The sequence below is a fragment of the Scatophagus argus genome, chromosome 8, assembly GCF_020382885.2.
Source record: "Scatophagus argus isolate fScaArg1 chromosome 8, fScaArg1.pri, whole genome shotgun sequence".
NCBI classification, from domain to species: Eukaryota; Metazoa; Chordata; class Actinopteri; family Scatophagidae; genus Scatophagus; species Scatophagus argus.
The window spans coordinates 15,287,484-15,299,322 of NC_058500.1; the positions used below are offsets into that span (position 1 = coordinate 15,287,484).

Genomic DNA, 11,839 nt, shown 5'->3' on the forward strand with positions numbered 1-11,839 from the left:
TTATTGTTAAATTGTACAGCAAGTTCCCACCTTTTAGGCTGCATGCATGATAACTGGTATCCTCTGAGTGAACAGGCTACGGGGGAAGTGTTTGATTTATCGATGTCCCTATCTTACTGACATATTTAACCATCTGTGATTCACTGACTCATCTCCCTAAGCTTGTGACCAGGAATTAAAAAGGACCACCACTGAAACAAGACACGTACAATTCTTTCACACTGCACGCTCTCTCTGCAAAGGTGGGTTAAATTGTATTTCATATATATTTATATCTGTAAAGCTTTAATGCACAATATTACTATTTTCGATTTAATTTTTGTTAATTTAGTTAATAAATCAGTAGTAGCCAATCCTCAATGGATTATTTCATTTTTTTTTATCATGCAAGACGCAGTATTTCTTTTTTCTGGAGTATTTTCTACTTCAACTAAAAATTCAGAGATTCTGCAGTAAGGTCAAAGAAGAATAAATGAAATACCACATTATGAGCTGCGCTCTGTTGCATCTTCAGAATAGCTCTGAAAAAAGAAACCACTGATTTCAGTAGATGTTACAGTCTGCAATCAAATTACAGCATGAAATGTTGTAATGCAATTATATTGCAGAAGCAGGTGGGAAAAAAACTTTTCTTTTTGAATAAATGCAATTAAGTGTGATTACCATCTCAAACATTATATCCATGCTTTATTGTTTACCCTGAAAGAAAATGTTACATACATAAATACATACAGTGTATACATAAATTGATACATAAACACACTGTCTCGGTGAAGTCCATCGATGCTGCATGTCTGACAGGTGTAGATGATATGTACAGCTGAGGTCTACTACAGTTCATGTGGAGCTGGGAGGGAAGGAGTACAGAAGGCAGGCAGAGCCGGGTGGTTTTGGGCACTGTTAGCAGGAGGTGAAAGTTTTCCAGAAGAAGTTTTTACAGGGGGCTTTGCGGTCACGCTGAGGCAGTGATAGCCTGTTGTAGACAGCCCTCTCCTCCAGACGAGACTCCAGCGGCTCCTCGAGATCCACGGGTACCGCTTCCCCTGGCAACATGTTGGTGTCCAGAGCTCCGTCCAACAAGCCAGACACCAGCTTCAGGATCAGCTCCTTCCGCTCTTTGTTCAGCTCCTGACCAAGAAAATAAGAAAAGAAAATATTAGTAAAGAGACTAGATGATGGAAAATATGATAAGTCAACTTCTTGCAGCTGTCTTTCAGGATACTCAAGTCTCCAGCATTATTATTTTTTTACTTTTCCCATTTTAAAATGGTATGAACTAACAGAATAAATTTTAAAAATATATATATCTTTAAAATCCTTTAAAAGGTGAATAAAAAATATCACTTCCTTGTTGATTTCACAAGCAATCTTGATTTTACGTTGTTTTCAGCTTCCTAATTATTTAGTTTTTCAGAAAGGATAACGGACAAATCTGTGAATAATAACAGCTGAGATTAAGAGAAAATGCTATGTCAGTATGTACATATGAACAATAAAAATCACCCTCCTCACCCTGTTCACATGGCTGGGGCTCCTGTCCTCCACAGGAAGCACGGCGGCTGCTCTAACGCTGAACAGAACCCCCATGAGAGCTGCTAACACCACCAGGAGCTGCATGCTGTGACGGGAGTGCAGGTGACGGACCACAGCTACAGTCACAGGAGCAGGAGGCTCAAAGAGAGCTTAAGTGAGAGTGTGCTGGAGAGAAAGAGAGAGAGAGAGAGAGTCTGTGCAACTCAGACCAGCCCAGGATCCAGATGAGAGTGGTGAAGAAAGTGCAGTTCAGTTGGTAGCGGCAAGGTGGTCACAAGATTTGGAAACCACTGTTGTTTCTTCTGCTCTGCCTCTAAAGCCCCTCACTCTTTTATAAGCGCCCCCCACCACCACCACCCTGTCTCACACTGACGTGGAGGGTGGTGGGTGTATGACGGAGGGTGGAGGGTGTATGTGTGCATGAAGGAGGGTGGAGGGTGTATGTGTGCGTGTGTTTGGGCGGGGAGGATGTATACTTGAGCGTGGAAAAGGAGGGGGGTTGATGAAGGGTTCAGAAGAGAACAAATGGAACTGTTCAACAGATAACCTTTTTGACAAATTGTGAGGTGCTTGTGCTCATCTGATTCACCAGAGGGAGCATCTGCAGCAGGCAGTGACATCAGCAGGCTAAAACCAGGCTCTGACATCAAAATGTAACTAATGTATTGACAGTTAGACAGACAATTCCAAACAAGACCTCTTCAGGCAGTTGGACGACCCATTCCACAACTCATCAACTGTGTGAAATCGCCGGATGTGGCCTAACAGCAAAGATCCTGCAGCCGCAATCGAAAAATCTACAAGAAATAAAACAGACAACAAGCTGACTTATTGATGATTAGGGTTTCACGCTGTACTTCTGCCAACATCTGATTCCTGTCTGGACGCTTCTGTGTGCCTCTCTCACACCTGCAGATTACAATTGAACTGTCTGACACTCACCGTGACTTGTGGAAGCGCCTTCAGGAAATGCACACCGCCAATCTTGTGGAGTAAATATACTGGTGTTGTTAAAAAAAATAAATAAATAAACACAAACACACACACAGAAGAAGAAGAAGCAGTTCTGATCAGAATTAAAAACAAAAACAATGGTCTTTGGTTCAGGATAGTTGAGTATATTTCAGCTTTGGTTAAAGACTGATGAGGACCAAAATAATGCTGCTTGTCAAATAAAAATATGTGTTTGTAAGAGCTCTTTAATCATATTCCAAAAGGATTTGTGAAGAAAAAGTCATCTTAATGTCTGATATCTCATTCTGTGGCTGACAGTGAGATTACAAAGTACAATATATCACAGCTATTTATCAGATCAAATTTAAGTCACACTATAGGCTTAGCTATTTAGATTCAGCTAGTGAGAAATTGTTTCCAGCTCCAAGTGCACATTTAACATGAGTGAATTACCTTTCATTCTTAGCCAGGTCTTTTCTTCACCATTTTCCTTGGAGCTTTGCCCTGGTAGGTTTAAATGATTCATATAACATTAACTAAAAATATTAAGGAAGCAGAACAGTCTCTAAACAGAAATGGATTACATTTAAGGATGCATTATAATATGGAGGTTATACAAGAACATCTGTGGCGGCTTACTCATTCATGTGTCATTTTTCTAAATATTGTGGCCTTTGTATGTAGCTAAATAAAAAAAAGATTTGTGTGAACTATTTCTGTACTGCAAAACGCAATTATACTGGTATACAGGTAAACTGCTCACCAAAATTATGAAGAGCTGATGAAAGAACAGAACATGTAATCTTGTCTGAGATGAAATTGTCTCAAGTTGTTGAGAGGCTGCCCTCAACCTCCAGAATGTATCGTGAAATAGCACAATCAACAGTTTACTGTTGTGACGTCTTTAGACGGTACTGGCAGAGAACATACAGTACTCCAGTGGGCCTTGGTTGATATGTTCAAACGGATTTGCCATGCTTTCAGGTATTGAGGTATTTTCTCCATACACTGCTGATCTGAAGAAGGCCTGGGGCGAATCCAAAGATTAGTTGACTGCTGAAACGGCTGTATATCGGCAATCCAGTGTGTTTGAAGAATCTACAACAACTGTCCTTCTTAAAAGTATCAGCAGCACAGCCTGCAAGAGACTTCAAACAGTGCAAAACGTCAGCACAATGACTGCCACAGGTGCTCCCAGATCTTATTAATTTGTGTATAGGTCCTCACTTTCACCATATCTACTTCATGTATAGCCTCCAGCACCACCTTAACAACTCTCAGCAAGGGCTCACAAAGGAACACTAACTCAGGGACCGTCTGAGCACTTTGGTGTTGAGTGTTACCTATCAAACATGTAAACGTGTCTATTTAACTGGAATGGAGACATTTAAATTTGACTTGTTTAAAAAATGTTAAAAACCATATGCTGTCTTCAAAGTTACTGCAGTGTAGATATTATTAAAAGATATAAACATCACATTTAATATTCATGGGTACTCCTTCACTGTGGATATATTTTTAATTTCCTTTATTACAGTGTGTGAACTCATGAAGAGAACAAGTGGCATGACAATAATGTACTTAGTTGTTGCAGGTTTGTCCCATTTGAACTAACAAAAAAAAACACGCAGAATGAGGTCTTACACAGCAAGAACTAGAGTTGATGCAACTGAGGGCAACACTGACACTTCATGTCGCAAAACGCTGACCGACTCATGTGAGTAATTCAGGGGAGCCAAGGGGCTTTTCAATCAAATTCAAAGAAAACCTAAAGTACAAAGATATATTCTCTGAATATGCTTTCAGTGGATTTGAACAGTGCAATTTAAATGCATTCCTTTACACCTCTACAATGTGTGAAACTGGGTTATATTGTCTGTAACAAATTAAATGATGCCATCTTGTGCCTGGATACTGAAACTGCACTTGGACCTCACTATGTTCATGTTTCAACATTTGTGGTTAACAGCTGCGAAAACGTTGTGAGACACATCACATATTAACCTGCCTTTGGTTGGAAAGTGATAGTACAATGATTAAAAATTATTTCCAAATTCTAAGCCAAGTTTTGGGGAAGTGGACACTGACCTTGAATAAATCACAGTTACTTAACCAGTGAATAAAGGAGAATAATTTTCCTGTAATGACACATGTTTTTTGTAAGCACCACAGCCTCTAAACACACCTGAAATTGCAACCAGTACAAAATTAACTAAATTGCAGTCCTGCATCTAGTTGTCATTCTGTAAAGGAACACATGCCTGATGAAATGTGGTCAGTGGAATGCACAAAGATGTCAAATATCCATTTATGTTACCAATTTATTACAGTTCTTATAAAAACACAAATTAGCTGCTCAGGTATGACACTATACCTCAACAAAGACTGAATCTGGATTTACAACCGATAGGAACTTAAAATGTATGACGTAATAACTCAGCATACAGGCTTACCACAGAGTAAGCTCACTACCAGTCGTTAACACCCAACACTTCAAGCTGTAATTGCATAATGAATTCACATTTGTTGAGTTCCAAAGCTCTAATGCAATGCAATTTTATTTTTAACACTGTAACATTAAAGTCATTCATATAATTTTAACAGTTGGTCTCAAAGAGACAAATTTCCCAACTCCTGACACTCAAGCTTTTATCGGAGACAAAAATCCGCCTGGTACATCATGATATATACGTAGGTTTTCTTTTTCAACAAGGAACAACCAACTTCAGGCACTAAAGGGTTCATGTGTAGAGGACACATTATTATTCTGAATTTACAGTCATGACAGATGGCAACAATGTATTTTCCTATGAGGACAAACTAAACATCAAAAATAAAAGTACAGCAATACATCACATATACATAGTCTGTGTGTTATGTAACATATTGCATAATGTCTGGATGTGATAAATTCAATAAACAATAAACAGTACGGTTTCAGAGTGAGGTCAGGTTTGATGGCAATGCTCTTCCCATAGTAAAACTAAACTGAGCTTAACAAAATGCTGATAAGACAATTACAGAGTAAGAATTAAAACTCAAATACATCAGAAAAATAAATAAACACAGAGAGCATGTAAGACTGGAAGAAAGGAAACAGTGGGACGATTACAAACACTTTCTCTGTATAATTCAACCAAGTTCCCAAAATTGATAATTAAAATCATTAGAAGGCTGCTCTCTTCAGTGGTACTGAACTGTGATGAGGAGGTGAAGAAGCCGTCCAACAGCGTTGTTTATTTGTGGTCTGAGGACAAGGCAGAGGACTGACGTGGTGGCCTGTTGGGCAGGTCATGCTTCGTTGAGTACCTGTTAGTGATCAAGAGGATACTGAGTGAAAAGTTGCAAATATTTAACAGTTTTAAATTGCACTCAAGCATGTACTGCATACAAATCACATATGAAAAAATATGTCAAACATTCACCTTTCTGGCAAACTCAGGGAGGACGAATGATGCTTTGTGAATTTCAGGGTTGTAATATTTAAGGTTCATATTTCCCATTTCTTCTTCAGACAGTGCTTTCACTGGTTCCTTGAAATTTGTTTCCTAATTCAGAAAAAGAAGAGGCACTTCAGCATAATTTGACAGACATTACCAATCACCAAGAAACAGCAAACAAGTTATTGTGCTACGGAATTGCTTTACAAGAGAACGCCAGTCCCATTTCTAGGCAATCTGACAACAATCAGGAGTGTGGGGGATGACAAATGGAGAATGACTAGCACACTTACAGGATTTTTACTGCAGAGCATGAATCCAATTTGGCCACTAGGATAAGTTGGGATGGTGCTGTAGGCATATTCCACCACAGGGAATAGGGTCTTGCAGAAGATTCGCATGTCCTTTATTAGCTCCAAATGGAGCCATTGACACTCTCCTGTGAAATTGACACAAGAGCAGGGGAAAGGGCACGTTAATTTCCCATTTGCCTTTTTTTGGCATTGCTTCATCTTGAGAGACTTGGAAAAGGCCCTGTAAATGGGAACACAACAGTTCCAGAGGACTTAAACAAGAGCCATAAGTAAGAACCAGATTTTTGGTAGACTTGAAAAGCGAATGTAAATTGTCACTTAGTAGCACAGTAATGACTTCTAATATAGTCAACACCTTACTGAAATTACTCAACAGCCTTTCATCAGCTTTCAAAACTGTGAAATATACAGTCACCTTGGGAACAAAGAATTCCTGTGTTTTTCAATGCTGCCTTCATTAGTTGATAGTAAGACTCCTTGAACAAACTCTCAGCAGGTCCTGCAATTACAATAAAGCAGACTTCAGGTTAGGACTGTCTCCTATGACAGAAGGCAAACAAAGATGTTATAACATTAAACTGGTACTTACCAACAGGGTCTGAGGAATCCGTTATAATGACGTCAAAGGCATCCTGGTTCTGCTTCATGAATTCAAAACCGTCTCCAATATGAAGGGTGAGCTTGGGACTGAAAAACCCTTTGGCCATCCCTGGGAGGAACTTCTTGGATACATTAATGACATCCTACACAGCAGACAACATCAACAGTGAGTTCGCCAGGCATTATTCAGGTGCAGTATTACAAATACCCAGTAAACAGTACAGCTCTCGACAGAGAGGCTAGAATCCTGGCCAGTCCCACCTCATCTATCTCACACAGAACCACCGACTCCACCAGCGGATTCTTTACCACTTCCCTTAGCACACCGCCATCTCCGCCACCAATAATCAGCACCTATAAAAATAGGAAACATGCTGACAGTCAAGAAAAGAAACATGATTCATAGTGGGTGTAGCCATGTCTTAACAAAACATCTATGTAATACCTTCTTAGGGGAAGGGTGGCTGCACAGGGGAAGGTTGGCAATCATCTCTTGATAGGCAAACTCATCCCTCTCGGTGCACTGGATCACTCCATCCAGCACCAAGACATTCCCATAGGTCTTACTGGAAGAAATGGCGTTAAAGCAACGCATGAGACTCATTTGAAAGCTTTTAAAACACCGAGGCAAAGTTGACAAAATCAGATTTCTTTTTAGCAGATTCACAGAAGTTTAACAAGATGTAGTTGCAATTTTTTTGCTAGACTGCTAGCATTCTTTTTTCTTTAAAAAAAAAAAAAGCAGAAAAACTGTTGCCGTGAGTTTTAACTTAACAGCAACGGATAAAGTAATTCTTAGGAACACAGCCACTTTGATCTAAAACTTCACGCCAAGGGAGCGACTCACAGGTAGCGACCCACTGAATAAACTTATCAAGGTGCCACGAGCTTCAGAACGCCCATTCATTTCTAGAAGTCGCCACTAGCTAACAACGTTAGCCAAGTCATGTAGCTAAAAGTAACGTTACTCACCTCTTGAAAACCATAACATCTTGAAATTTGGATTTCTTGTTGTAGAGGACCTCCTCCACTTGGAGGCTCATTGCTTGTCCGGGCCATAACGTGCATTTTTCCGTAAACCATCCATCTTTAATGTGGTCCATGTCGGCTACCAACTGCCACAAGTAATACTAACGTGTTTATACGTGTGGCAATGCCGACTAATTTACGACAAAGATGTGACACTTGACCGTTGTCTGACAACTAAACGTGATGCCTCAGATTATAACGAATGGGAGACTGGTGACGTCATTGACCTACCGCCACACAAGCCAATGGAGTGGAAGGATGTACCGGTTCGTGTATAGTTTGTTTGACTTCACACCACCAGCGCCGACCATGGCGCCGCCCTGGAACAAGAACAGTGTGCGAGTGACTGCATGCTGCATGCACGGAGGCTTTAGCCCATGAGAAGCTAAACCACTGTGGGTCGACTGCGCATGCGCGGGGTGAGAAACGAGGCAGTGGGCTGTATGGTTATGAGTGGGGAGGTCATCGTATTATTTATCTATGTATTTGCTTATTCTTCTGTTTTGTTTGTCTAGTTCAACTACTTTGTTCGACAGATGTCACCCGAATGTTGAATTTTTAAAAAAATAAGGTATTCTCCAGTGATTTATGTTTTCATACCCCGCCTTGAGTTAATCACATTAGAATTACCGCCTCATGATTATTTGATTCCGCCGTCAGTCAAGTTGTGGTTTACATCCAATTTCTAGTGAGAAATAACTTTCTTCAATAAGAGACTAATTTTCACAGAGCAGTAAAGAGGACTGAAAGAGAGCTCCGTCACGTGGTGCAGCGACATTCATTTGAAACTTAACATAAGCAAAACAAACACAAATTTATAGAAGTTCACTGAGAGAAACAAACAAAAAAGATCTAACTCATTGCATGTGTTCACATGTTGGGCTAACAAGGCTGCTTTTGATTGACTGCAAAGAAGCTACAAATTCTAAAACACACATCTTGAATATGGCAGCACAGTTTCAATGCGGACAGCCATGATTAGTGTCACCAATTCAGTATGTGACCAAAAATGAAACGTGATCACAACATTCTCTTCTATTCCTGAGTTTAGGTGTTGAATAAAGGCAAGAAAACTGTTCTTTTCTTTTCTGCAGAACATTATAATGCCGGAGTGAAGTTGAACTTCACAACCACTTCATCACTTTACATCATAATCTACATATGTTTTCTTGGTTTATGGCCAAAAGTGGTTTGTGACCTGTGACAAACTCTAATCAGTTCATCGCTGGGTCCAGGTGGACATATATGTCAAAGTTGAAGAAATTCCCTTCAGACATTGCTGAAATATCGCATTCATGAGAGTGAACCAGACTTTGGGTCCACGTAACTTTGACCCTTGACCACTAGAATCTAATCAGTTCATGATCATCCTTGAGTCCAAGTGGAGATTTGTGCCAAATTTGAAGAAATACCATGAAGGGCATTCCTGAGATATTGTATTTACAATATAGTATGGATGTACATATGTAATGCCCCAGCGACATGACCCAGGCTGTTTTTAACACAGAGGCATGAAAATGCAAAAACAACTTTTGTTAAGAAATCTTGCATTATTACTGATCTCTGTCTCCCACAAGCCTAGGTTGATATATTGTTAATGCAGTGGTTTCCAGCCTTTTTGGCTTCTGACGTCTTACAAAAAGCAGTGCATGGTATATATATACATAGCATATATATACATATATATATATATATATATATATATATATATACATTCTTTCCTTTCCCATTAGTCATCTCACAACCACTCACATACATCTGCCATCTTTGTAGACTACATGAAACTGTACATGATGTAGTTCAATCTAGTCCACATCCTTCAGTTTAAACAGTAACATGCTGTTTACACACCGATGTTTCAGTATTAATAAGCGAATATAATAATACAACAGTCAGAGGGCCCAAAATAATACTTTAACTACATTATGCTGCTAGTACTCCTGTACTTTTTCTTTAAAACAATGTATCATGCGGAACTTTAACTTGTAAGTGAACATTTTTGTGTTGCTGTACTGGTATGTTTACTTCAGTAAACGATCTAAATACATTTTCTACCGCTGTTTACAGTTGTTGCTATTGTTGTTACACAGTTATTGTGTAAGTTTGTTTTTCTTTATTTGCACAAGGCTGGCCCTTATACTTGCTTAACAGAAAACGTTATATCCAGGGGACAAAGTAATTAAACTAGTCATACTTTTCAGGAGAAGCCAAGAATTTTGGTCAAAAACCATGAAGAAATGTGACCTAAATGGGTACTTGTCAGACTTACCGCCCTTTCAGAGTCACAGGTACAAAACAAAGAATGAGCGAATGCTGTAACTGAGCTCTTAAAACGCATTTGGCCGAATTATCAGAAAGCCTCACTCAAACGGATACGCCGCCAGTTTACTGTGCTGAAAAGGCTGCGGTGAAAATCATAAACTGCTGTGAATTCGTTTGGATGATTTGATGTCCACGCTGAACCTTGTGGTGATTTTTATTTTGTCAACTCAAAAGTCAAAAATCAACAAGGACAGGGGAAAGGGCTCATAAAACTTTAAACACACAATTCCATGACAACTAAATAAGTGTGTATGATTTTATATTTATTTATTAAGTCACCGTTTCGCTGATAGCAGGTCCTGTACTGACAACTGTGCCCTTTGTATTAAACGGACACAGCGTTAACCAGTTCTGAATGGTGTCTCACAGAGGACAGATCCTATTTAGGCTGTTATATTAAAACCTACTATTATAATGGCATAATGACAGCCTCACTACTTTGCAGTGTGTCTACAGTGAATGACATTGAAGGGTGCACGTGCTGACGAAAGAGTCGTGACCTTTGATAAATCCTCCCTGTGTGTCTGAGACAAAGTGAAGGAGAATCATCTCCAGACCTGCCAACTTCGCCAACACTGACGTACATTTTGAAGGGATCCATCGGAACCACAGGAAGTGGGGTGCTTTTCCTTTTAAAGTGTCAGAGAAACTGACAAATGCAGTCCACTCTTTTTTTATTGAGCTCTTTTCCTTTGTAACTTAAACTCTATCCTGTGTGTGATGTTTTTGACTAAGTTGTATTGTTTACTTTTGTGTTAGCACCCTGGGCTGTGGGATACAACCTTTACTTTCTGTACGTTCTATATGTGAAAATGACAAACTTTAACTTGTGAGTTTGTTTATGTTTGTTTGAAGGCCCTGATGCTTATCTACTTAACAGAGAACGTTATATCCAGAGGGACAAAGTAAGCAAACCAGTCACGTTTCTCAGTGCAAGTCGAGGAATTTTCAGTGAGGATCACAAACATCCTGCAGTTGGCTAAACAGTAAAGAGATGTGATCTTAAAGGGTAAACATGGGACTAAAAGGCTATGCGTACAAAGTACCTCAAAACTGTACTTAAGTACAGTACATGAGTAAATGTACAGTTACTTTTCACCATTGTATAGCAGCATATTGCATGCTTTTGGAATTTGATATTCACAATCAAATATGGGTGTCATGTTTACATAATACAAAACATAATACATAATATTACATAATACAGTAATGCAAGTTTTGAAATGTGGTGAGCCTTACAATACATGAATGCAGTAATATCACGGACTGGTACCATCGCTGTACTGTCAAATAGATGCTGACAATTGTAACTTGTGTGATAATTTACATTTTCACTTTACAGCACTTAACCATCATAGTTCACACATCTTCAATAGATCATAATTGTCACAGCTTCAAAAGAATAACAGCCACTTAATTATAATCAATAAAGAAAAGGTGAAACGCATTCACACAAAACGCATCTCACTCCTCCTGTTCTATGAGCTTTCCTGCTAGCGCTTCAAATCTATTATCTTTAAAGTGTTTCCTGCTGTTGTAATATCAGTGGCAATAGTTATGAAGAAAGGTCTGACTGTGATGCTGAGTAATACAATCAGACCACTAAATGAAACGTTTTTTTTTTTTTAGTTTCCCCTTTTTGAAAAA

General features: G+C 39.2%; 2 protein-coding genes across 2 annotated transcripts; both read right to left on the bottom strand.

Moving 5' to 3' along the window:
* Window positions 1–672: 672 nt before the first annotated feature.
* sst7 (somatostatin family member 7) lies at window positions 673–1,824 on the bottom strand. Its single transcript, XM_046397257.1, has 2 exons — window positions 1,513–1,824; window positions 673–1,128 (listed from the first exon to the last, which is right to left on the bottom strand). The coding sequence occupies exons 1-2, from the start codon at window positions 1,615–1,617 to the stop codon at window positions 901–903; spliced, it is 333 nt and encodes a 110-aa protein (XP_046253213.1). The 5' UTR covers window positions 1,618–1,824; the 3' UTR covers window positions 673–900.
* Window positions 1,825–4,790: 2,966 nt separating this feature from the next.
* srm (spermidine synthase) lies at window positions 4,791–8,115 on the bottom strand. Its single transcript, XM_046397726.1, has 8 exons — window positions 7,814–8,115; window positions 7,287–7,407; window positions 7,103–7,195; window positions 6,831–6,984; window positions 6,657–6,740; window positions 6,221–6,366; window positions 5,913–6,035; window positions 4,791–5,796 (listed from the first exon to the last, which is right to left on the bottom strand). Exons 1-8 carry the CDS (start codon window positions 7,942–7,944, stop codon window positions 5,779–5,781), a joined length of 870 nt encoding a protein of 289 aa, XP_046253682.1. The 5' UTR covers window positions 7,945–8,115; the 3' UTR covers window positions 4,791–5,778.
* Between the last annotated feature and the right edge of the window lie 3,724 nt (window positions 8,116–11,839).

Excerpts from the sequence above, each read along its gene's own strand:
- sst7 (XM_046397257.1), bottom strand. The coding sequence starts at position 1,617 with ATGCAGCTCCTGGTGGTGTTAGCAGCTCTCATGGGGGTTCTGTTCAGC. Across the intron at positions 1,129-1,512 it reads GCCCCAGCCATGTGAACAGG|GAGCTGAACAAAGAGCGGAA; the intron begins GTGAGGAGGGTG and ends TTTCTTGGTCAG.
- srm (XM_046397726.1), bottom strand. The coding sequence starts at position 7,944 with ATGGACCACATTAAAGATGGATGGTTTACGGAAAAATGCACGTTATGG. Across the intron at positions 6,741-6,830 it reads GGATTCCTCAGACCCTGTTG|GACCTGCTGAGAGTTTGTTC; the intron begins GTAAGTACCAGT and ends TTGTAATTGCAG. Across the intron at positions 6,036-6,220 it reads TGCTCTGCAGTAAAAATCCT|GAAACAAATTTCAAGGAACC; the intron begins GTAAGTGTGCTA and ends TTTCTGAATTAG.